Source organism: Notamacropus eugenii, chromosome 5 (assembly GCF_028372415.1).
Source record: "Notamacropus eugenii isolate mMacEug1 chromosome 5, mMacEug1.pri_v2, whole genome shotgun sequence".
Lineage (NCBI taxonomy): Eukaryota > Metazoa > Chordata > Mammalia > Diprotodontia > Macropodidae > Notamacropus > Notamacropus eugenii.
Window position 1 is genome coordinate 188379440 of NC_092876.1, and position 27867 is coordinate 188407306.

General features: G+C 37.7%; 1 protein-coding gene across 2 annotated transcripts in view; it reads right to left on the reverse strand.

The window, feature by feature from the left end:
• Window positions 1-27867, reverse strand: part of ZDHHC20 (zDHHC palmitoyltransferase 20) — a 104600-nt gene that overhangs the window by 66883 nt on the left and 9850 nt on the right. For both annotated transcript variants that reach the window (XR_011967567.1, XM_072611710.1), the window contains exon 2: window positions 1851-1877. Coding sequence is in view for 1 of the 2 variants with exons in the window: in XM_072611710.1 (XP_072467811.1) it covers window positions 1851-1877 (27 nt within the window). In the remaining variant the exon portion in view is untranslated. The remainder of the gene's footprint in view (window positions 1-1850; window positions 1878-27867) is intronic.

Sequence of the window (27867 nt, forward strand, 5' to 3'; positions counted from 1 at the left end):
CAGGTAGGAGGGATCAGGAGCAGGATCTGAACCCAGGCCTTCTGCCTCCAGAAATAGTAGCCTGCCTTTGGGAAAAGCACTGCGCTTTTAAGGATTCCAAGTTTCTTCCTGAAATAAAGGTCTACCTTTTAAACAAAGGCATTCCTCATGAGATGCTATATGGATATGAGTTATGAAATATGACAGTCTCTGAAGAATTAATACTGTGGATCACCCAAAGGGCAATGGAAGGGCATGAATTAAAAATAAGTATGTGAGAAATATTATTATAATTAGAAAAAGAAATGGTTTAGTTATGTAGTAAAAGGGGTATAAATCTCAGCTAAAGTCCCACCTTCTGTAAGAATACTTTCCCAGTCTTTTATCATTAGTGTTTTCTGTCTACGATTACCTCCACTTAACATGTGCACATCTTCTCTGTACTACTGCTGTGCATGCTGTCTCCACCATTAGACTGAGAGCTCTTGGAGAGCAGCGACTGCTCTGCCTTTCTTTTTATCCTCAGCACTTAGCACAATGCCTGACACATAACAGGCACTAAACTGACTGATGTACAGTCTACATGTTCCACTGGATGTAGCTAAGTTGTTTAATGAATAGAGCACTGGACTTGGGGCCAACAAGACGCAAGCTGAAATCTGGCCTAAGGCTATTAGGATAAGTCATTTAATCTCTGTCTGCTTTTTTCCTGTAAAATGAGGATAACAAGAGCACCTACCTCAACATTGTTGTGAGGTTAATATTTGTAAAGTGTAAACCTTAAAGTACTATCTAAATGCTAGTTACAATCATAATAACAGTCATTATTATCACACTATTTCGAAAGAACTAAAAGAAAGCCTCCAAATGTTGGGTGAACAATCTGCAAAGGATTTATGAAAGGTTATAGGCAAGAGTCACAATAAACTGGATGTCAATCTCACCAATGAAGAGAGTACTGATGATGGGTTGGAAGCTATAGCACTAGAGAGAGCTCACTGATGAGGTCACAGATTCAGAACATCAACAACATCCCATTGCCTTTCCCCCACACTCTTCTATTTCTGTAATCACCATTTTATTTTTGGAATCTCTCACTTCTTAGTGTTTCTGAAATCTGCTTTCTACTTGTGTGACATTTTGGGAAAGATTCTTCTTTCAATATGTTCATCCTACATGATTTTATTTAATTTTTGAAAAGTCCCTTTTCAAAATGTGATGACACTGTGACTAATAATTAGTTTAATTACTAGACTTGAGTCTGATAACATAGATTATTTCCCAAAAAATAAGAGATCAACTTATATAATTATGCAAACTTAAAAGAGTTCCTAAGGCAAATACCATTTATGTCCCATGCAGTGGTAGCATTTTTCATTGCCAAAAAATAGGTTGGCCACCATACACAATTCAGTTAACCTCTTTCTCAATCTCTTTCTCATGTTCCAACTAATTATTCTTTCATGATAGCTAGATCCACAATGACCTTGTTAGTATCAGTCTTGGAAAAACTAAAGGACTACTACTCCTACTACATGTAGTAAAAGGATTAAGAAGAGAGAAATTAGATTAAATATTTATATAAGTAAACATCCAGTAAGGGTGCTATGGTAATTCCATCACTAATTATTAATCTCCATTTAGAGAACCAACCAAATATAAATGGAAAGATGCTAAGCAGGTGGGGAAAAAAGTCTAGTACCCAACAGTATATATTTTTTAATGTTTAACTTTGAAACATATGTATTGTTCCCCCTTCAGAAAAACATAGGCATTAATGTAATTACTATAACATGAATTAAAAGGGAGTATGTCCTTGACATGCCAAAATTATTCCAACTTGTAATTAATTACAAAAAAAAAATGCTTACCTTCTTCTTCTTGTGCAGCAATGGTAACTAGAATAAAAGAAAAATATAGTAAACAAATGCATATTTAAATATTCAAGAAAATCATGAGTTTCATTTTATGTGTTTTAACTTTTTCTTTAAACAAGAAATTAAACTGTCAATATTTGATTACTTGTATGTAAAACTTGACATTCAGAAAATTATCACACTATTTTCCCAATTATATATAGACTTATACATTTGAAGCATACTAATACCCATAGCTGTGACCTTTTTTAGATCTTTCTTTCAAGCAATCATGAATAAAAGCTGTATATATTGCTTTCCCTTCTCAGTCTTTTGCACTTTGGCTTCAGATCTCATTACTAAACAAGTCAACTCTTTTCAAGTTTACCAAGGATCATTTTTTTGTTTTGAAATGAATTTATTAATCACAGCAGTATTGATACATATTTGAAAACCAGTACCATGTAAACTATAATATATACTATTTATTCAGTTCACAAAAGGTAACTGCTTTTTGGTAATTCCATATACATACTTTATACAATAAATGTTCCACCACTCTTCTTCTTCCCATCCATCCTTCTCTCCCCCCAAGATCATGTCCAACAGCTGTTGCCCACGCTGGGAATGAATGGATTAGATAATCTCAAAGGTATGTATGAGTAGCAATTTTTTAAAAAAATATATTTTAACAATGCCTTTTACTTTCTTATATTCATTTCTGAATATATTTCTCCCTTATCCGTTTTCTATCCAGGGGTCCTTTCTTTGTTTTTTAATTTTTTTAAATTTTATTTCTTTTACTCTGAACTCAAGAAATAAAACAGGTATTTCTAGGAACTTTACAAATCAAATAAGAGAGATCAAGGAAAAATCAGGAAGCAAATAAAAGCAGTCCAATAAAATCAAGAAAACTATGAAAAGAAAGGCAACCAATTAGAAAGAGATTCAAAATCTTTTGGAAGAAAATAACTCCTTGAAAACTAGAATTTGGCAAGGGGAGGCAAATGACATTATAAGACACCAAGAAATAGTAAAGCAAAATCAAAAGAATGGGCTCCTTCCTTTGTAACAAGGGTTTAAGGCAGAGGGTGGGGGAAAGCAGTTCAGTCATACTAACTAACACATTCTACATATCTATAATACTCTGCACCCAACAGTTTCCCATATCTGCAAAGAGAGTTGCATTTTTTCAACTCTTTTCCAGCAAGCACTGCTCTTATAATTTCAGTTTCATTTTAGTCTTTTGTTTACATGTCATGGTTATCTTGTATTGTGTTTCCCTGCTTCTGCTTACTTCATTCAGCAACAGTTCAGGAACATTCACACATATATATATATATATAAAATTCATTCATTCATTCATTTATTTATTTATTTTCATGCTTCTCTGAATTCTTCATGTTATTTGACTTATGGAACAGAAATATGCCACTTCATTCATTTGCCACAATTTGTCCAGCCATTCCCCACTCAATCAATAATTACTTTGTTTCCAGTTCTTTTCCAACATAACAAGGACATACAACGAACATTTAGGTGTCTATGGGGACTTTTTCTTTTTCTTCTATTTCTGACTTTGTTGGGGTATATTTCAAGAGGTGGGCTCTCTCAGGAAACAATCTGGTCATGAATACTTTCTACAATGGCTGGACAAATTCACAGCTCCACCCACAGTGTTATTGTGCCTGTCTTCTCACAACCCTTCCAGAAATGACTATTTCCGTTTGTCAACTTTACCAATTTCCTGCACATGAAGTAAAATCTCACAGTTATTTTGATTTGCATTTCTTTTAGTAAAAGGGTTTGGAGCAATCTTTCATATGGTTGTCAGTCAAGGCAACAAGCTTCATTAGGTACCTACTATGTGCCACACACTGTGCAAATCACTGGAGACACAAGAAAAGACAGTAATACAGTCTTTGGTGTCAAGGAGCTCAGAATCTAATGGGAGAGGCAACACACAAACAGCTATGTACAAACAAGAAATAAACAAGACAAATTGGAGATAGTCAACTGAGGGAAAGCACTAGTATTAAGAGGGATCAGCAAAGGCTTCTGGTAGAAAGTGGGATTTTAATTGGGATTTGAAGAGAGTCAGGGAAGCCAGGAAGGAGAAATGAGGATGGAGGGAATTTCAAGCCAGTGAACATGCACAGAAAAGCAAGGACAGTGGCACTGAATAGCAGAGTACATGTAGATGGGTCTAGTAATGTAAAAAAGACCCAAAAGGTAGCACAGGCACTAGGTTATGAAAGGTTCTGAATGCAGTTTGCAATTCTTCTTTTAAGAATTGCTTATTCCATAAAGGCCTCATTTCTAAAATATATAGAGAACTGAGTCAAATGTACCAAAATACAAGTCATTCTCCAATTGATAAATAGTCAAAGGATATGAACAGGCAGTTTTCAGAGGAAGAAATTAAAGATATCTACAGTCATATGAAAAAATGCCCTAAATCACTATTGATTAGAGAGATGCAAATCAAAACAGCTCTGAGGTATCACATCACACCTATCAGATTGTCTAACATGAGAAAAGGTTGGAGAAGAGGTAAGAGAGTTGGAACACTAATCCATTGCTGGTGGAGCTGTGAGCTAATCCAACCATTCTGGAGAGCAGTTTGGAACTATACCTAAAGAGATACAAAAATATGCATACCCTTTGACCCAGCAATATCGCTTCTAGGACAGTATCCCCAAGAGATCATAAAAATGGGAAAGGGTCCCACATGTACAAAAATATTTATTGCAACTCTCTTTGTGGTGACCAAAAACTGAAAATCAAGGGGATGCCCATCAATTGGGAAATGGCTGAATAAATTATGGTATATAAATGTAATGGAATACTATTGTGCTATAAGAAATGATGAACAGGAAGACTTCAGAGAGGCCTGGAAAGACTTATATGATCTGATGCTGAGTGAAAGGAGCAGAACCAGGAGAACTTTGTGCACAGCAACGACCACAGTATGCGACAGTTTCTTCTGGTAGACTTGGAACTTCATTGCAATGAAAGGACTTAAAAAAAATCTTAATGGTCTTTTAAGGCAAAATGCCTTGCACATCCAGAGAAAGAACCATGGAATTCAATTGCAGAATGTAGCAGATCATTTTCTTTTGTCTTACATTTTGGTTTGTTATATGATTTCTCCCATTCATTTTAATTCTTCTACACAGCATGACTATAGTGAAAATGTATTTAATAGGAATGTATGTGTAGAACCTATATAAAATTGTATTCCGTCTCGGGGAAGAAGGAGGAAGGGAGGAGAAAAAAAAAATCTAAGTTATATGGTAGTAATTGTAGAACACTGAAAATAAATAAAATTAATAAAATTTAAAAAATTGCTTATTCATTCATGTCAAAATCACTTATCCAACCAATGATCTAAACCACAAAATCTTATGACTTTTTCTTAGTTTTCAACATTCTTGATCTTTCCCCAACATGATATCACCTCCTCCTGAATATCCTGATATCCCTTTTGGATTTCTCTGACATGGCTCTCCCCTATTTCTCCTCCAATCAGTCTAACTACTCTGTATCAGTCTCCTTAAGGGGCACAAATTACATCATATTCATATTATTTACATTTTCAACTGAGAAAAAACTCCATTGCCTGAAACTGAAGTTGTATGAGAAAACTATATGCCCCTTTCTCAGAGTGAAAATTAGTTGCATATAATATTATTCTCCTTTTACCAAAATACAGTTGAGTGGCACTGGAGTTGGAGCCAGGGAAACTCAAGTTCAAAACATGTTACTCAATCCCCAGCTGTGAGACCCAGGGCAACTTACTTAACCTCTCTGTGCATCAGTTTCCTCTTCTGTAAAATGGGGATGATAATAGTACCTACCTTTACAGAATTGTCATGAGGATAAAATAAGCTAATATTTCTAAAGAACTTTGAAAACCTAGAAAAATGACAGTTATTATAATTAACATTGTAATTAATAAGGTAATTAAGGTACATCACTAAATGTTCTACCTCTCCCCTGGAAATAGAAGAGCAACCAATCAAAGAAAATCTGGGTGGGAATGAGTGGTAATCTACTCATTCATTGAGTTTATGTTAGTCATCTCTTCTTTTCCAAAGAACTAAAAGGCAGAGGCTTCCTTGAGGCAGAAAACAGAAACTTAGTGAGTAGTCTAAAAGGGGGTTGGGTAACTCAAACTGCCTTAGCTCTACTACATTCTATTTCACAACACCTATCCCCTACTCTTGGTGGTAGGGTAGAAAGTGGTGCTTGAACTGGGTCTTGATGCAAATAAGGGATTTTATAAGAGGGAGGTATGAAAAAAAGTCCATTCTACTGCTAAAGAAGACGCCAGGAGATGGGATGCCATGTGTGAGGAATAGAGGGTCAGATTTTATATTTGGGGGCTCAAAGTTCACTGCAGATCATGACTGCAGTTGTGAAATTAAAAGACACTTGAACCTTGGAAGGAAAACTATAGCAAATATATATGGAATAATATAATAATAACATAAATATACGTATATATGGAAAATCTAGAGAGCATACTAAAGAGCAGAGACATTACCTTAATGACAAAGGTCCATATAGTCAGTTATGTTTTTTCTAATGGCAATGTATGGCCATAAGAAGTGGACTATAAGGAAGGCTGAGGACCACAGAATCAACCCTTTCAAACTGTGGTGCTGGAAAAGACTTTTGGACAGTAAGAAGATTAAATTGGTTAATACTTACAAAAATTAAATACAGAAGCTGAAGCTTAAATACTTTGGCCACACAATGAGATAGGACTCACTGGAAAACATCCTGATGTTAGGAAAGATTGAAGGCAAAAGGAAAAGGGGACAGCAGAGGATGAAATAGATAGTGTCCTGGAAAACAATGAAAATAAACTTGGACAGACTTTGAGGGAAAGTGGGCCCGGTATGCTATGGTCTGTAGGGTCATGAAGGCTAGATACAGCTGAATGACTGAATAGTAACAAAAAATACATATATTTGGGACAAGTATTTCAGAGGAACAAGAAATGGGTTGAGAATGGAATAGGCCAAAGAGAGTAGGTTATAGTGCATTCAAGAAACTACATATCCTCAGTGCCCAAACCCTTATTTTCCATACAAATATTCTTCCAGTTATACTGTTTGGTTACAATCTTGGAACACTACAATCATGAAGAATCAAAATTTGAATGACCAAGAAGACAATGGAGAGAGCCAAGTTTGGAACAAATAAGTTTGCTGTGAGCAACAAATGGTGTGTGGTGTATCATTATGCTGAGAAAGGGAGGCGGGCTGGTCATGCTGTTAAAGTAAGGGATAATATGAGGATTAATCCAAATGTGATACTAACTGGTATTGATAAAATGTAATCAGGAAAACTGACTGAATCCTTTGTAGAGGACCCAGAGAAGAAGATGGACAAGAATGAAGTAAATAGAAAAAATTTGAAGCACAAGAGAAATACTGTATAAATCTTAATTATAACTAAAAGTAATCTCTTTATATCAGATAAATATTTCTTAAAAATTAATAAAAAATCAAGGTAATGTTTTAAGAGTATGTTTATGTTGTATGCAATAGTGTGATAAAGTTCACTGGTTCACTCTAGGCTGTCATTTTGATTAGCAACATAAGTTTAAAGGCATTTATCTCCAAAACTATAACCAACTGGAGCATTCAACCTCTGGCTTAAAGATCCTAAATGAGTGTGAACACCAACTACTTTATGAAGAAGTTAATTCTTCTTAGAGATAATTCAATCTTTCTTGTCTGTCATTTTGCTGCTCATCTTTATTTACCAAACAGAAGCAATTTCTTTTTTTTTTTTTATTTATTTAACTTTTAACATTTATTTTCACAAAATTTTGGGTTACAAATTTTCTCCCCTTTTATCCCCTCCCCCGCCAAACCCAAGAATTCTAGTTGCCCCTGTGACCAATCTGCTCTCTCCTCTATCCTCTCTCCCTGTCCATGTCTCTGTCTTCTCTTTTGTCCTATAGGGCCAGATAGCTTTCTTGACCCCTTAACCTGTATTTCTTGTTATCCAGTGGTAAGAACATTACATTTGGTCCTAACACTTTGAGTTCCAACTTCTTTAGCTCCCTCCCTCTCCACCTCTTCCCCTTGGAAGACAAGCAATTCAATATAGGCCAAATCTGTTTAGTTTTGCAAATGATTTCCATACTAGTTGTGTTGTATAGGACTAACTATATTTCCCTCCATCCTATCTTGTCCCCCATTACTTCTATTTTCTTATGGTCCTTTCCCTCCCCATGAGTGTCGACCTTGGATTGCATTCTCCTCCCCATGTCCTCCCCTCCATCCTCCCCCCCACCCTGCTTGTGCCCCTGTCCCCCACTCTCCTGTATTATGAGATAGGTTTTCCTATCAAAATGAGTGTGCATTATATTTTTTCCTTTAGTGGAATGTGATGAGAGTAGACCTCATGTTTTTCTCTTGCCTTCCCTCTTTATCCCACCACTAATAAGTCTTTTGCTTGCCTCTTTTATGAGAGATAATTTGCCCCATATAACTTCTCCCTTTCTCCTCCCAATATTTCTCTCTCACTGCTTGATTTCATTTTTTTTTTTAAGATATGATCCCATCCTCTTCAATTCACTCTGTGCACTCTGTCTCTATGTATGTGTGCGTGTTTGCATGTGTGTGTGTGTGTACTCCCACCCAGTACCCAGATACTGAAATGTTTCAAGAGTTACAAATATTGTCTTTCCATGTAGGAATGTAAACAGTTCAACTTTAGTAAGTCCCTTATGACTTCTCTTTGCTGCTCACCTTTTCATGGTTCTCTTCATTCTTGTGTTAGAAAGTCAAATTTTCTTTCTAGCTCTGGTCTTTTCATCAGGAAAATTTGAAAATCCTCTATTTCATTGAAAGACCATTTTTTCTGTACCCAGATACTGAAATGTTTCAAGAGTTACAAATATTGTCTTTCCATGTAGGAATGTAAACAGTTCAACTTTAGTAAGTCCCTTATGACTTCTCTTTGCTGCTCACCTTTTCATGGTTCTCTTCATTCTTGTGTTAGAAAGTCAAATTTTCTTTCTAGCTCTGGTCTTTTCATCAGGAAAATTTGAAAATCCTCTATTTCATTGAAAGACCATTTTTTCTGCTGAAGTATTATACTCAGTTTTGCTGGGTAGGGGATTCTTGGTTTTAGTCCTAGTTCCTTTGACTTCTGGAATATCCTATTCCATTCACTTCGATCCCTTAATGTAGAGGGAGCTAGATCTTGTGTTATCCTGATTGTATTTCCACAATACTTGAATTGTTTCTTTCTAGCTGCTTGCAATATTTTCTCTTTCACCTGGGAATTCTGGAATTTGGCCACAATGTTCCTAGGAGTTTCTCTTTTTGGATCTCTTTCATGCGGTGTTCTGCGGATTCCTTGAATATTTATTTTGCCCTCTGGTTCTAGAATCTCAGGGCAGTTTTCCTTGATAATTTCATGGAAGATGATGTCTAGGCTCTTCTTTTGATCATGGTTTTCAGGTAGTCCCAGAATTTTTACATTGTCTCTCCTGATTCTATTTTCCAGGTCAGTTGTTTTTCCAATAAGATATTTCACATTATCTTCCATTTTTCGAATCTGCACGCTATGTTCTGTGATATCTGTCTTTCTCATAAAGTCCTTAGTGTCCATCTGTACCATTCCAGTTTTGAAAGATCTATTTTCTTCAGTGAGCTTTTGAATCTCCTTTTCCATTTGGTTAATTCTGCTTTTGAAAGCATTCTTCTCCTCATTGGCCCCTTGCACCTCCCTTGCCAACTGAGTTAGGCTAGTTCTCAAGGTGCCAATTTCTTCAAGATTTTTTTGGTTCTCCTTTAGCAGGGAGCTGATCTGCTTTTCATGCTTCTCCCTCATCCCTCTCATTTCTCTTCCCAGTCTTTCCTCCACCTCTCTAACTTGATTTTCAAAATTCCTCTTGAGCTCTTCCATGGCCCGAGCCCATTGGGTGGGCTGGGACACAGAATCCTCGATTTCTGTGTCTTTGCCTGATGGCAAGCATTGTTCCTCCCCATCAGAAAGGAAGGGAGGAAGTGTCTTTTCTCCGAGAAAATACCCTTCAATGGTTTTATTTCTTTTCCCTTTTCTTGGCATTCTCTCCAGCCAGTGGCTTGACCTTTGAATATTCTCCTCACACCCACCTCGCCTCCTGGTCCTCCCAGCCAGCGTTTGGGAACTGAGATTCAAATGCTGCTTCCAGCCTTAGGATTTTTGGCGGGGGCAGGGCTGCTATTCAGTGTGGGAATTAAGTTCAGGTGGTCAGGGGCAGGGCCGCCTCTCTGGCTCAGTTCCCTCTGGGGGTTTATGCACAGACCTTCCACAATGGATCCAGGCTCCCACCCGTTTGGGGAGCCCCTGTCTGCAGCCGCCTCTCAGCTTCTATCTCCTGGGGGGGCCCGAGCCATGGGGGCACCCCACTCCCCTCTCGACCCGCCAAAGACACTCTCTCACCTACCCCCGTCAGTCACCTGTTGGTGGGGGGGCTTGTGCCGCCGCTGGAGATCCCGTCTCTGGAGCCTTCTCAGATCTGTACCTCTCGGAGCCGCCGCCGCCGCAGGTCCGGGCTGGGCTCCGCGTCTGCAGCGTGACGGACCTTTTGCGAGAGGTTTGCAGGTCCCTCTGTGGGTGGAGGGACCCGCGTGGCCGCTGGAGATCCCATCCCCGTAGCCCGCTCAGATCTTTTCCTCACGGTGTCACTGCCGCAGCAGGGCTGCCCTCTGCTCCCCGTCCCGGCGCCCAGTCCACGGCGCGAAGGACCCCCCGTGAGAGGTTTGGAGGTCTCTCTGGAACAGAAATCTCCCTCGCTCCAATATTCCGTGGTCTCTGGGTGCAGAATTCGCCCTGGGTTGGTCCCCTCTAGCCATTCTGCGGTTTGTGGGTTCGGAGCTGTGTGTATGTGCGTCTTTCTACTTCGCCATCTTGACTCTGCCCCCCCCAGAAGCAATTTCAAAGAAGAGACTTTTAGCCAGATTGGTATAACTTTAAAAAGCTTTCAAAACCCACCTATTAACAAAAGTGTCACTAAGTTTAATATTATTAAAAACAAACAAGCAAACCTTTGTGACTTTAATTTGCTCAAGTTTATTTTTATGTTAAAGAAATTTTTTCTCAGGGAAAGTTTGCTACAATCTCTAAACTAAAAAAATCCATCATAAAAAGTACTATTAATTTTGTTTGAAAAGGGTATATTTCAGATACTAAATACTGAAATTCTTTAATACAGCAAGTTTCTCATTTTAATGTTCCTTTGTATTAATTCCATATTAAAATATTTATATTTTAGAAGGTCAGTCAGATTTTTCATCAGGCTTTTCTCAAGTATAAGATTTCTAATCTGAGTTTGTTTTTTTTTTAAATGTTTAAGAACATTCATGAAATCTCTTTGAAATTAAACTTTCTTCTACCTACACTTTCTGAGAAAATATCTGAAATGTTGTGATTATTTGTTGTTGTTCAATTGTTTCAGTCATACCTGACTCTTCACGACCCCATTTGGGGTTTTCTTGGCAAAAATACTGGAGCGGTTTGCCATCTCCTTCTCCAGCTCATTTGACAAATGAGGAAACTGAACCAAACAGGGCTGAGTGACTTGGCCAAGATTGTGAAGCTTATAAGTGTCTGAGGTCAGATATGAACTGAGGTCTTCCATACTCCAGGCCCAGCACCACCTAGCTGCCCCACTGTGATTATACACAGCTGTAAAGACAAATTTCTGAAACGAAAGATAATTAACACCTTCTTAAAACACCATTTCACTTTCTTTTCCTTCCTTCTTTAGGGAATAACACTAGAAAATAAGTCTCACTCTACAATTAATTTCTGTTTACTTGTATTAGTGACTTTTGGCTTATTTACACCATAATAACTTTCTATAATTACTCTCTTCTCCATAGAATTTTCTCTTGGAACAAAAGAAAACCAACTGACATATCTAACTGAGCAACTGACTTCCAAAGAGCAAAATTCATGGGGAAGGTGTAGAAAAGCAACAAAAATACCTAATAGCATATTAGTATCAGTACCATTAGAGATTAATATAATCATGGAAAAATATAATTAAACCTGAGCAAGACAAAACTTGTGAGAATTAGGATCTGTCAGCATTCTTTCAGGCCCTGACTGCAAAGAGAAGAGTTCTCTTTTTGGAGTTAAAGCACAACTGTTATCATAATAATGATGACAGCTGAACATATGTAATGGCAATCAAAATAGGATCTTTTGCTGTTTTTGTTTTAGTATAATCAAGAGCCTCTGATTGAATCTTGCCTTTAATCAATCAGGCTTCTTTACAAGGAGTAAAGTACAGAAATAAGAGTTTCTTTAACTAGAAAGAGTATATATATTTGTATTGTTAATTATTGTAATGTGATTAAAGATCTTTCCCAGAAGCTTGATTAGGGGAGTGGTTTGGTAGGAGGGTCCCAAGTACGTTGTTTTTTCTATCAAGGCACTGGGTCAAAGGGTTGTGGTGCCCCGTGCCCTCTGGCTCTAAAAAAGGTATAAATACTCTGAGTTGAGGTTTAACTTTGGGCCTTAGTTTTTGCAAGAAGGTTTGAATGCCAGATGAGGACTCTGAAAAGCCATTAAGGAGTCCCTGGCTTTGAGAACCCAGATGTCATGCTTCCCTGTCTGGTAAGATAGTCAGACAGTGGGGGTCCAATTGTGTGTTGAATTCAGGCAGAGGATGCCATGTCTGTTGATCTTTTTATTTCTCTGTATTTTCTTTGAAATTCAAGGTGCTGACTCCCTGAACTAACTGAATGATATATGAACTTGGTTAATGGAAAGTTACATGTGCTTGATTAAAATGATTGTTAACCCCTTGAGAGTTGTCTTTCCTTTTATGAATGCAGATCTAAAAACCTGTGATAACAGCCCCGCTGTGTATTTTGGGGTACTTACTGCTATAACATGTGGCACACTCTAAGGGTTATTACAAAGCACTTTCCACACATGATCTCATTTGATATAACAGCCTGGTTATTAAGGTAAAGTACAGGTGTTATCACCCCTATTCCACAGATGTGAAAAATGAAACTCAAAGAAGTTGTGACTTCCCTATAGTGGACAGCTAAGTCCCTATGGTGGTCATAAGCAGGACTCAAACCCAGGTGTTTCATTCCTTCCAAAGTACACACACTCCTTTAGTGGAGGTAGATATACAGCTCCTGAGTATTATGGAGCTGTATGCAATCCCTGGTTTGAACTAAGGATCTTGAGCATAGTTCTAAACTGCACTCCCAAAAGGTTGGATCAGTTCACAACTCTCCCAACAGTGCATTACTGTCCTAGTTTTCCCACATCCTCTCCAACATTCAGCATTTCCCTTTTTTGTCATATTAACTACTCTGATACGTGTGAGGTGTACCTCCGAATTGTTTTAATTTGTATTTCTCTGATCAAATCTTGATTTACAGCATTTTTCATGACTATAGAAAGCTCTTGATTTCTTTATCCAAAAACTGCCTACTCACATCTTTTGACCACTTACCAATGGGGAATGACTTGTATTTTTATAAATTTGACTCAATTCTCTCTATATTTGAGATGTTAGGCCTTTATCAGAGATATTTGTTGCAAAAAATTTCCCTCCAGTTTTCTGCTTTCATTATAATCTTGGATACACTGGTTTCATTTGTGCAAAACCTTTAGTTTTATATAATCAAAATTATCTATTTTACTCTTTGTAAGGCTGTCTATATCTTCTTTAGTCCTAAATTATTCCCTTCCCTTAGCAATAATAAATCTGATAGATAAATTATTCCATGCTTTCTTAATTTGCTTATGGTATCATCCTTTATGTGCAAATCATGGACTCATTTTGACCTTCCTTATCTTGGTGAACAGTGTGAGATGTTGAGCTATACCTACTTTCTGCCATACTGTTTTCCAGTTTTTCCAGCAGTTTTTGTCAAATAATGAATTTCTGTTACAAAAACTTGGATCTGTGGTTTTATCATATACTAGATTAGTATGGTCATTTACTATAATGTAACTTGTACCTAATCTATTCCACTGAGCCACCATTCTATTTCTTAGCCAGTACCAGACTATTTTGATAATTACTGTTTTGTAAGATAGTTTGAGATCTAGTATGACTAGACCACCTTCTTTTGCATTTTCTCATTAATTCCCTTGATATCCTTGAGTTTTTGTTCTTCCACATGAATTTTGTTATATTTTCTACCTCTATGAAATAATTTTTGATAGTTTGATTGGTATTGCACTGAATAAATAAATTTAGGCAGAACTGTCATTTTTATGAGCAATTAATATTTTTCCAATTGTTTATGTATGATTGTGTGAAAACTGTTTTCTAGTTGTGTTTATATAGTTCCTGGGTTTGTCTTGGGATGGAGACTCCCAAGTATTTTATATTGTCTACAATTATTTTAAATGGAATTTCTTTTTTTCTTTCTTGAGCTGGACTTTGCTGATAACAAATAGAAATTCTGATGATTTATGAGTTTACTGTATATCCTGAAACTTTGCTAAAGTTGTTAATAATTTCAAGTAGTTTTTTAGTTGACTCTAGGATTTTCCAAGTATACCATATCATCTGCAAAGGGTGATAGTTTTATTTCCTCAATGCCTATTCTAATTGCTTTTATTTCTTTTTCTTCTCTTATTACTGTAACTAACATTTCTAGTACGGTATTAAATATGAGAGGTGATAGATAATGTGCATCCTTGCTTCACCCCTGATTTTATTACTGGGAGTTTTGCAAATCTATTAGTCAGCTCTGGTCTTTTAATTAGAAATGCTTGAAAGTCTCCTATTTCCATAAATACCCATTTTCCCTCTGAAAGATTATATTCAATTTTGTTGGGCTGCTGATTCTTGGTTGTCATATTCCAAGTTTCTGGTTCTTCAATGTAGAAGCTGCCAAATCCTGTGTAATACTGACTGTAGCTCCACAATATCTGAACTGTTTCTTTTTGGCTACTTGCAATACTTTCTCCTTGATCTGTGAGCTCTGCAATTTAGCTATGAGGTTTCTGTGAGTTTTCATTTTGGGAACCCTTTCAGGTGGCAATCTGAGAATTTTTCAATTTCTACTTTGCCCTTTAATTCTAATATATTAGGACAGTTTTCTTTGATAATTTCTCAAAAGATGTTGTCCAGGTTTTTGTTTTCTTTTTAAATCGTGGCCTTCAGGTAGTCCGGTAATTCTTATATAACCTCTCTTGGATCTATTTTCTAGGTCAGTTGTTTTTCCAATGAGAAATTTCACTTTTCTATTTTTTAAATTTTTTGATTTTGTTTTATTGTATCTTGATGTCTCATTAGTTTCCACTTGTTCAATTCTAATTTTTAACAAATTATTTTCTTCAGTGAACTTTTGTGCTTCCTTTTCTATTTGATCAATTCTATTTTTAGAGTTAATTTCCTCAGTAAATTTTTGCATATCTTTTCCTTCACTATTGACTCTTTTAATGATTCTATTGCTTTACTCTCATTTCTTTTCCCAGTTTTTCTGCTACTTCTCTAATTTGCTTTTTAAAATCCTTTCTAAGCTCTTTCAGGAATTCTTTTTGGTCTTGAGACCAAATTATACTTTTCTTTGAGGCTTCACATGGAGCCATTTTGACACTATTGTCCTGTTTTAAGTTCATCCCTTGATCTACCCTATCATCATAATAACTTTCTATAGTCATGCTTTTTGCTTAATTTTTCTGCATTTTTTTTTTTTTGGTGACTTGGTGTTTTTATGTGACAGCTGGGCCCTGGTCCTGCACTGTCCCAAGCTTTCTGTACTGGGGTCTGAGTCTTAGCTACTTGCTTTCATTGGGCTTCAGGGTTTAGCTATTGCTTTCTCTGGAGGGTAGGCTTCCCTTCTAACTTGTATTGGGGGATGGAGATCTCCCCACTGGTCTCCCCTGGGTGTGAGGTTTAGCTGCTGGCCTGCTCCAGGGGTGGGGCATTCCTGCTGGGTTGCTATAGAAATAGGGTCTTTCTGTTGGGTGGGACCTTGCTAATGGATTGCACCACACTTAAGAGTCTTGTTGCAGGCCTGGTGCTGTGAGACTGGCTGTGGCTGATGCTCTTGGACCTTGCTCCCCTCACACCTCAGTGAGACAGACTTTTCCTGCTCTGCTGGTAAGTTGTTTCTCTGCCCTAGATCAATTCTGAGGTAGTTTTCTAGTTGTTTGGAGGAGAATTTGAGAGGGTTCCTCCCCTCATTCTGCCATCTTGACATTAGATGTTTCGAAATTTTTTCTTATTTTATTGTAACCAAAAAAAAAAAATCCTACATACATTTCCAAGGATGAACTGCATGTAAGAAGTGGGATAAGAGATACAACCTAAGAAACTTATTATCTGAAAAGAAGGTGGGCTGGCCATTTGGTATGAAAGGGTTAACATGGCCAATCTGAGCGTTGAATTGGTAGTAACTAAAATGCTTTACAAAGACAATAATACTCTCAAAACATGGAGAAAGTTCTCCAATATGTTGGATAGATTTTTTGTAAAGGGCACAGAAAAGGGTTGCATAAGATAAGGTGTGGATAAACCATAATCCACAGATCACAGATTCCACAAATTGTAACCACAATACCTAATCGGCAATGTATGCAGCAGATTTAATTATTGCTAACTAAACTCAGATCAGCCTCTCATTATACTTAGTTAACCATGATTTCTTTGGGGACATAAGAAAACAACTAACAACTAACTGGTAAAAATGAATAAGCATAAGGTTTTACTGTATTATCCTTAACAGAATGTAAATAATCTCTTTTTGGTAGCTTCTATTTCAGCATTATTCTCCAAACTCTTAGATTAAAAAGGTTTTTCTAAGTGTATAATTGTATCACATGCATTCCATAAAGCTCTATTATAAACATAAACATAACAGGATCATAAGTTAAAAGCTGGAACGAATGAATCTTAGACTCCATTAACTCCTTCATTTTATAGATGAGGAAAGACACAGAGAAGTTAAGTGACTTGCCCAGGGTCACACAGCTGGGAAGTGACTCAAGTGAGATTTGGTGTGTGTTTTAGGAGAGTAAAGGAGAAAAAGAGGAGGGAGGGAGAAATACACTAGAGAAGAAATGAGAAAAAGAGGAACTTACTATTTCTCCTAATTGGGATGTGTCAGAATACTATATAAATATGGAGTGGGGGAGGGGGAAACAGGCACCTCATAAACTGGGTTAAAGAAGTTTAAAAGTACACACACACACACACACACACACACACACACATACACACACATGCGCACGCACCCGTACACACATATACACATGCACAAAGTCTAAAGTAGAAATACATTAAATAGAGGAATAGGGGACTGAAAGAGGGAAGAGAGAGGATTTAAAAGAGCAGGTAGAAACAGGTAGAAAAATCACAAGCAAATTAATGGGGACAATTATTTTTGCCTAAATCTTTAACATGTGTGCATACACTTAGGTAACTCCTAGAAAGAGAGACATGATCCCAGAATATTTCTGATACCTATCACCACCTTCTGGGCAACATCACTGCAGTTCAGAAGACTCCAAAGCAGTTTCCTCTCTATTCCTACTATTCTCAGAGCTACCTACCTCCACATACAAATACAAGTAATCCCTACCATCTGGATGGGTTGCACTTCAAATTATTATTTGAAAATTAACTACTGGGGCGGGGGGGAAGAGGCAGAGCCAACATGGTGGAGTAATAGCATGGACTGTCTAGAGTACTGCCCCCAAGCCCAGCCAAATACTTGTAAAAAAAAATGGCTCTAAATATATTCTGGAGCTACACAACCCACAGAACGACAGAGTGGAGCAAATCTCTAGCCCAAGACATCCTAGAAGGTCTCCAGGAAGTATCTCTCATGCCATGCTGGGAGCAGAACGCAGTCCAGTGTGGGTTGTGAGTGCAGGGACCTGAGCACGCCTTGGGGGGAATAAGTCTCTCGTACTTGTAGAGGTTTCCAGACTTCAGGACCCCAAAACGCTGAGGATAAATTGGAAGGTCAGTGGAAACAGCCTGTGGGACCAAGGTAGGAGAGGGGAGTGGTTGGGCCCCCAGTCCCAGGGAGGCAGAGGTGGGAGAGAGCAGAGGAACCCGCAGCAGCCACAGCAACAGCAGGGGCAGCTGCAGCCACTGTTTCTGGAGCTCTAGGCCTCAGACTGTAGAGGGATCAAATAAAAGAAGTAGAGCAAAAATTGGGAAGAGAAATGAGAGTGATGAAAGAAAATCATGAAAATTGGCTATTTGGAACCCAGAACTATAAGATATCTCCAAAGCCATCAATTCATGAATCAAAAATTTAATAAAATCCTTCTATGTGCTAGACACTAAAACATAAGAATCCTTCCTCTCATCCTAAGGTATAGAGCAAAATGAGACCCCCAAATCCTATAATTTCGAGGTATGGGAGCTGTTTATGGAAACTTGACAGATAGTGATTCAGGGATCAATAAAAATATCCTAAAAATAACAGGATCTAAAATAAACCTGAGGCAATACACACAAATAATTCATAAAGTCTAGTCAGGATGTTCCAGGCACAGAGCCGGGGGCTAGAAATACAAATATAAGCAAAAAGAAAGACAGTCCTTGCCCTCAAGCAGCTCACATTCCAAAGGGGAAGATGACACGTAAAAAAGAAGCTGGGGGGGGGGAGCGGGGGATGTGGAAGGTGGAGAAGTTCAGAGAAAAGAAGCCTGGTGGGTAATGAAGGGCAATAGCTGGAACTCCAGTATTTATTTCACTATTAGGTAGTTCAGGTTTACTCCTAATACATACTGGAAGAAAAAACTAAATGGGTCATATAGGATCCTAGTTATCATAGAATTAAAAATGTGACTTTAGAGATCATTTGGCCCAACAATTTTATTTTTTATATGTGAGAAAAATGAAGCCCTGAAGCAAGAGGTTTGGCAAAGGTCAAAAAGGTATCAAGCATCAGAGCCAGAATTCAAACCCAGGTCCTTGGACTCTAGACTGTAGCATTATAATGGAAAATATGCTTTCTTAAATGAAAACTGTACTTAACTATTATTGAGAACTGGATAACTAATTTGAAATCTTTTCCTATAATGTTTCTTCAACTACCCAGATTGCATTATATGGAGTGCTCCATTTTGTACTTTTATTTTCTGTTGATTAAACATAACTGCCAATCTGCCCATGGGCATATGCTGGATATTTGTATAATTTTAATATGGTGTTATTTATTTGCTTACAGGAATAAGTGCCTGGCACTAGTTTTCTTAAACACTAAATTCTAACATGACTTGGAGCCTACATCCTTATCGCCAAGCCTTCTTTCTTTACAATAATAGGCTGAATAGTAGAATGATAAAAATAATGAAGTGGTAGTGGGAGTTAGCAGACCTGGATTTTCATTCCAGATCCAAAACTTAGTAGTCATGTGATTTTCAGCAAGTCATTTAATCTGTGAACCTCAGTTTCCTTATAGGGATAATAACTGCATGATATCACAAGAGCTGTCACAAACAGATGAGGATAAATTCTTGCGTTCATTGCTTTTAATTTTTTATATATTTTTTTTTTGCACTTCAATTCAATAGACTTTCCCTCCTCCCCAACTTCTACCTTCATACTAGGGGGCTTAGACATATACAACGATACTCAAACTTACTAATCCCCCAATCACTCAATCAGTAAGCATTTATTAAGTGCCTGCTGTGTCAGGCACTTTGCTAAGTGCTGGATTTATTAAAGGAGGCAAAAGACAGTCCCTGCCTTCAAGAAGCTTAAAATCCAATGGGAGAGACAACACGCAAACAAAAATATGCAAAGCAAGCTATACACCATGTAAAAAGGAAATAATTTACAGAGGGAAGGCACTAGAATTAGTGAGGGGAGGAAGCACTGCTGGGGAAGGCTTCCAGTAGAAGATTATAGTTGGGGCTTAAAGGAAACCAGGAAAGTCAGTAGGTAAAGCAAAACTGAGGAGGGAGAGCATTCCAGGCATAAGAGACAGCCAGAGAAAATCCCTGAGCAGAGAGAGATGAAGTGTTTTATTCCTGGAATAGCCAGGAGAACAGTGTCACTGAACTGAAGACACATGAGAAGAAGTAAGGTGTTTTGTTTGTCCTTTGATTTCTAAAAGGACCATGACATCAGGGAAATGATGACACGATGTGCAACTGACTTTGTTTTGAGTGAGGGAGGGCTATGCAAGGTCACCAGCTTCACAGAGCCATCTGGATCCAGTGATCAGATATTCATCAGGATGAGTGCAAATGATGGCTCAGGATGCAATGGGAGACCCTGGCCCTTTCAGGCTTAAAGGTCTTTTCAGGTACTCACTTAAAGTGAGGTAATGCCCATTCAGGGAATAGGCCTTGCCTCTTGAAGAAGTAAGTTAAGGATTGGCCCCTCTAATTAAAAAGAAACAAAAACCAAAGAATCAAGCTGGGAGGAGAAGACTTTCTGGGTTGCTGTTCCAAAGAGAAATAGTTACCACTGACATTCACTCTAAATTCACTGAAAGCCAGGAGGGCCAAAAATACAGCTATTAAGTTGAGCTGGGCCAGGGACCCATTGTGGTAGAATGTATGAGCTTCAGACTGAAGTGGGGGGAAGGGAGGAAGGGAGGAAGGAAGGAAGGAAGGAATCTAGGTAGTAAAGTAAGGTATAAGAAGACTGAAAAGATAGGATTGGGGATAGATTGTAAAGGGCTTTGAAAACCAAACAAAGTATTTCTGTATTTGATCCTGGAGACAATAGGGAGCCACTAAGAGCTTACTGAGTAGGAGTTTACATGACTGAACTGTGCCTTGGGAAAATCACTTTAAAGTGACCTTTTCCTCCTTGCCAATTTATAGCTACATGGAGAGATGATAATATCCTTGATTTTCCCATCACCCATATGCAATACCACTTCCATGTTTGTACAAACACTCTAAAATTCCTTTATCTAATCACAGCTGTCATTCTTCCTCTGCCTTGCAACCTCCAAACATGACCTCCAAATCCCTTGATCTCTTAGTTCTTCCCCAGGTCATCATCCCTGCATTGACTGTGTTCTCTTCCCTTCCCCATCTTGACCTCTTTTGAACCAGTTGAACTCTACACTGTCTTCCTAAGCCCCTTACCCTACCAAGACTCAGCCCCAGATCTGCAAAACTGTCTACTCCTACTACCTTCTGCTTTTTGTTCCTATCCACATGCTATACAAATTATGTTATATAAACACAACTGGGCCCTCACTGTGGAAAGGCAATCCTTTCATGTCTTCTAAATGACTTACTATAGCACCCACCACAGAGGCACCCAGAAATTTTACTTCCTCCTCCTGTAGCTTCCCCTCTTCCCACTCATTCAACTGAGAACCTGGCCTCATACTTCACTGAAAGAATAAAGTCCATTTGCCAAGAGGGCCCTCTTTTCTTCCATCCTTTTCTAACATTTACCCAGATGTTTATCTTCCTTCATCCCTATCTCACAGATGTAACTCTTCTTGCCTTCTTGCTTTACATACAGAAGTGATCCTATCTCATGATCTTCTCTAGCAGATTGCCCCCTCTATCATCCTCCCTCTTTCACTTATCCTCACTCTCTCCCTGTCTTCTGGATACTTCCCTACTGCCTACAAACATGCTCATGTTTCCCCATTCTCAAAAAATCTTTCCTTGATTCATCCATCCCCATTAGCTACTATCCCATATCTCTTCTCTCTACAGTCAATGCCTCTATTTCATCTCCTCTCAACGTCTTATCTCTCTACAGCTTGGCTTCCAACCTCATTGTTCCACTGAAACAGCTATCTTCAAAGTTAACAAAGATCTCTTAACTGCAAAATTTAATGGCCTTTTTTAACTGGCCTTTTCTTGAACCTTATTCATCTTGACTTCTCTACTTCTCTACTCTTTCATACTCTTCTCCTTGGAATTCTCCTCTCTGATGAAAGCTTTTGAACTAAGATAGTAACTGTATGAGTAGAGAAAAGCAGACAAGTATGAAGAGATATGGAGGTAGAATGACAAGATATGGCAACATATTTGTTATGTGGATGTGGGAAAGTGAGGAATCAAAGATGAAACCAAGGTTGTGAAAACCTGGATGACTCAAAACTAGAGTGTTCTTAATAGCGACAGGGTAATTTGAAAGAAAGGTAGAATTAAGGAGAAAGACAAAAAAATTATACGCTATCTAGATCACAATCCACCCATGTTTGCTTTTACTTTGGGGGTATCTGCTGCAGCTACTAAGTAATCTAGGGGGCAAGAGGGGAGGAAATTTTCCTGTCACCCTTAGCACCGCTGTGCTTAGTTTAGATTATAATTGCCCTCAAGGGCCAATTCTGGGCTGAGAAGGGAAAAAGGAGGCAAGAATGTGAAAGAATAGGGTACAGCTGGGGGATAAAAATGGGTATGGTTATGGTTGAGACAAGTTTCATGATTAGCCATCCCATCTAGGCTGGAATTTAATCTACCTTACCATTGATAGGGATGGGTCTCCGCTTCGAAGACCCCTGATCTAGTGGTGTCAGCTTTTGCTCCCAGCTTAGTGACATTTGCAAATCTGATGAGTACTTTCAACCAAATCATGGATAAAAATGTTAAACACAAGGCCAAGCCCAGATTCCTGGGACTCTCCACCAGAAACCTTTTTAAAAAATGTAGTTTATTTTATTCTAAACTTAAGAAATAAACCAAGCATTTCCATAACAGCAGAATACAAAAAAAAAAAAGATTGTACGTGAAACCATTAGACATAAATGTGTATGTATATGTTTGTACGTGTGTGTATACACACATACATGTGTATATGTAAAACTATTCTGTACCTACTTCTATTCATCAGTTATTTCTTCGGCTGCAGACAACATCTTCCTTCATATGTCCTTTGCAGTTAACTTGGGTATTTATCATAGTCAAATGACTTAATCACTCAAAGTTGTTCTTAAAACGTTGTTACTGTATACAACATTCTCTTGGTTCTGCTCATTTAGCTCATCATTATTTTGTGCAAGTCTATTCATGTTTTTCTAACATCACCAAGCTCATCATTTCTTATAGCACAGTAGTATTTCATCACAGTCATAAACCACAACTTGCTTAGCCATTCCTCCAACTGATGGGGATCCATGCAATTTCCAGTTCTTTGCCATAACAAATATTCTGGAACAGACAGGTTCTTTTCTTTTTGCCCTAATCATCCTGGGAAATAGCGACCTCCTTCTCAGAAGTTAAGTCACCTAACCACACTATTTTGTTTGCTTTTGTTTACTGCCTAGCCACCATCTTTCCCTCCTTTTTCACAAGAACATCATAAGAATGTCAAATATTTTCCTAAGAACTAGGTAAACTGCATTTACAGTATTCCCCTTATCTACCAATTTAGGAAGGCTGCCAAAAGGTGGAAAAGTTAGTCTGGTACAACCTGTTCTTGACAAAGCTTCTTAGTGATCTCTGCTTCTAGATGTTCATTAACCATCTGTTTAACAATATGTACTAGAATTTGACCTCAGAAAATGAAGTCAAATTCAATGGCCCAGAGTTTGCACACCCCATTCTTTTCCCCTTTTTGCAAATCTGGACATCTGTCTTTTTCCAATCCTACAGCACCTCTCCAAGACCTTTCACAGATCACTGAGAGTAAGTAGTAGCTCAGCAATCTCCGACAGTTCTTTTGGTACTGGGCCAGGTGACGAATTCAAATGCTATCTCTTTATTTATGTTTGGCATCAACTACCTATTAACCATTTTTGGTCTGTCCTTCCCAATGCTAAGATAATTCTCCTTGATAGAATAAATAGAAACAAAGTAAAAAATCGAAAACAAACCCAAACAATAATCAGTTTCTATAATCAGTCATATCACCATACCCATCCCAACCTTCCTTTCATTGATCCTTCCTCCCACTCAACAATACTTGAAAAAACCAAAGCTCTTTTTCATTCCCTAGGTTTCCTCACCAGCACCAGCTCATTCTGACCTTTATCACTTCTGAAACTGTTCTAAAAGTTACTTTATACTCATCCCTCCATCACCTGATTTCTATCTGTACTTGTCTTTTCCTCCCTACTAAATTGTTCTTTACTTTCTATAGATTATAATCATAACTGACATTTGTGGCCTTCTTGCTTTGATGGGTCTTTTAAAAAAAACTTCTCTTTTTTAATATCACCCATGTTTACTTTTTTTCACCTCTCAGAACATCATCCTTTTTAAGAAACAAAATAACAACACAAAACAGTTCAGCAAAACTAGTCAACATGTCAAAAAAAGCCTGACATATTATGTTTGTTCCATAACCATGTTATTCCACCTCTGAGGTACCTTCCCTATCTCATCTTTGGGGCCAAGCTTGGTTATTATAATTTAACAGCATTCAGATTTGGCAGTTTTGTTGCTGTCCTTTTCATTTATATTGCTGTAGTCCACACACAGACACACACACAAACACACACACAGGCACACATAGACACACACAGACACACACACACACACACACACCCTTTCCAGTTTATGCAAAGCCTTTCCTTTTACTATATGCCTAGCAGTAGAATCTCTAGGTCAAAACTGTAAAGATGGACATTTTAGTCACTTTCTTCCCATAATTTCAAGCTACTTTTCAGAGGACTTGGACTAATTCAAAACTCCTATCAAAGCTTCAATTTAATAGTTCATTAGTATATCTTCTACAGCCTCTTCTGCAATATTTCCATCTTTTTTCATCTTTGTCAATTTGCTGGCCATGAGGAAAAACATATGGGTCTGTTTATTACTGATTATGGAATGTTCTTTCACATGGTTATCGACAGTTTGCAATTCTTTTGAGAACTGTTTGTTCATATCCATTGACCATTTGCCACTGAGAATATGTACATGTACTATAACAGTCTAAATCTGTGAGTTCCTTGTGGATCCATGTTAAATTCTCTAGAAAACAATCCCTTCTCTTTCTCACTGGAACTCTTTGTGTGGTCAGAATATTTTCTCTGAAAGTTTCTTATCCATCCCACTGACTTCTCTTGTAAAATTTCTGTCCATGGGATTTCCATCTAGCCTTCTAAACAAGGGGTTTTCATGTCATTGACCCCTTTGACAGTATGCTGATACCTATGATCTCAGTCTCAGAATGTTTTAAATGCATAAAACAGAAATCACAGGATTACCAAAGAAACCACTTCTATTGAAAATGTTATAAAAATATTTTTAAAAACAACTTCACAGACCCAGGTTAAGAAACTGCTCTAAACTTATTGAAATCTGGCCTCCGAAAGTCTAGAGGGTATGCCCACCTTTTGCACTCAAGCAAGTGTTCATTAGTTCTCTCTCTGAAGGTGGCTAACATTTTTTCATCATGAGTTCCTTAGAGTTGTCTTGGATTGTTGTATTTGATCAGAGCAGCCAAGTCTTTTATAGTTGATCATCATTAAAACATTGCTGTTACTATGCACAATGATCTCCTGGTTCTTCTCATTTTACTTTATATCAGTTTATATAGGTCTTGGCATGTTTTTTCTGAAACTACCCTCCTCATCATTTATTGTAACACAACAACACTCCATCACAATCATATGCTACAACTTGTTCAGCCATTCCACAATTGATGAGCATGCCCTCAATTTCCAATTCTCAGCTGCCACAAAAAAGGTGCTATAAATATTTTTGTACATATAAGTCCTTTTCCTTTTTCTTTCAACATTTTGGGATACAGACCTAGTAGTGATATTACTGAGTCAAAGGATATGCACAGTTTTACAAAGCCCTTTGGACCTAGTTCCAAATTATTCTTCAGAATGGTTGGACCAATTCACAATTCCACCAACAGTTCATTAGTATCTCAATTTTTCCACATCCCCTCAAAAATTTATTTTCTTTTTCTGTCATGTTAGCAATCTAACAGGTGTGAGGTGGTACCCTCAGAGTTGTTTTAATTTGCCTTTTTCTAGTCAAGTAATTTAGAGCATTTTTATATGACCATAGCTTTGATTTCTTCTGAAAACTGCCTCTTTACAGCCTATGACCATTTATCCATTAGTGAATGGCTCTTATTTTTATAAATGTGACTCAGTTCTATGCTGAATATATACTTGAGAAATAAAGCCTTTATCATAGAAACTTGCTGTAAAAAATTGATATTACTTCATTGTCTATAGTATACTTTAGCAAAATGAAGTTTCCCTGATTAAATAGATCCTTTTAAATAGATCTATTTTTGCTTTTGCTTTGTCTGAGATCATGAATGTTATCCCTGCCTTTTTTTTTTTTTTTTTTGGTTCAGCTGAAACATATTAGATTCTGCTCCAGCCCTACACTGGAACTATGTAGGTCTTTCTGTTTCAAATATGTCTCTTAGAAACAACACATTGCTGGATTCTGGTTTCTAATCCATTCTGCTATCTCCTTCCTTCTTATGGGTGAGCTTATCCCATTCACACTTTCACAATTATGATTACTGGGTATTTTCTCCATCCAATTTCTTATGTTTCTTTTTCTCTCTCTTTTTTATCCTGCTCCTCCTCAAAAAACTACTTTGCTTCTAATCACTGTATCTCTTAATCTGTCCTCCTGCAGCAGCAAGCACCCGACACATCCAGGATGGCCTGCTAGCACAGGTTCTTAGATCTGCTTTTCTAAAAGGAAAGCAACTTTTGAGGGGCATCAACAGTCTATTTTAATTACATTCACCAACAGAGAAATATAATCAGAGAAATAAAAACCAACAGACAGGGCTTTTAACTGTCCAACCATAAGCAAAACATACATCAGAGGATCAACAGCAAGTCCAACTGTCTGACCATTATATATATACATAGTTACCAGAGACAGGGAAGCATCTGAGTTTTTAAAGCACGGGGGCTCCTTAACAGCTACCTAGGGTCTCATCTGGCATACCAACCTTCTTCCAAAGAGTAAGCCTCAAAGCAAAATCTGGCCCAGAGCCTCATTAGAAATTAACAAAAGGTATGAGTCTTCCTACAAAAGCCTCCTCTAATCAAGCTTCCCTTAATGGGCTCCACCAGAGTAATGGATGGGGAAGTATGTTAATTACTATTAACATAAATCTCATTAACATTACACCTCCCTTTCATCATCCCCACCCCATCCCTTCTTTGATCTCCTTAGTCTCCTACTTTCCTATTCAGTAAGTTATATTTCTGTACACAACCTAGTGTATCACACGCACACACACACACCGCACATACATACATATACATACACACATACATATCCCCTTCTTTGAACCAATTTGGATGAAAGTGAGGTTCAAGCATTGCCTGACACTCCCCCATTTTCCCCTCCATTATAAAAGTTCTACCTTATATGCCTCTTTTATGAGAAAATTTTCCTTATTCTCCCAGTACATCCCTTTTTTTTGAGATCATTCCAACATAACTGACTCATATCCATGTCCTCTGTCTATGTAAACTCCTTTTAACTGCCCTAATAATTCTTAGAAGTTTACATGTATCATCTTCTAGCAATCACTTTCTACTATGGTTTTTTATAGTTTCTGCTCCAGCAGTTATTTTTTTTTCATTTTGATGAGAGTCAAATCCCCAGTTGAAATTTCCCTTGTTGGTTCTTCTGCTTTTCAAATGATGAAATGATCATTAAACCAAGTCAAGAAATTATTAGTTCCTCTGATTCTGGAAGACAGGGATACCTTTAGCAGATACCTATCAAATTGCCCAATACTACTATGGTCATCCTCTGTGTCACTCATGACTTGTTTCTTAAACTCCTCACTTTTTCTCCTTCTCTGTCCTGGTAGTCTATAGTACACTGTAGTGACACTACCACTTATGCTGCAGTATCCTTTGAACTTCACCCAAATGTTCTCAACCATGATTATTCCCTCCTAGATTTCCTTATACAAATATACCTTCTTAATATACAATGACATTGTTTCTTTTGAGTAAGTTATACCCTTTCAGAGTAATATTCCGATCACAGGTCTCATTCCACCAGGATGAGATGAAAACTATGAGGTCAAATTTGCCTCCTTACATGATGATCTCCTAATTTATCTTGCTTGTTATCCAGACTTTGTGAATTTGTATATAGGTATCTGACCCTTTTGTATTAATTCCTTTCCTGG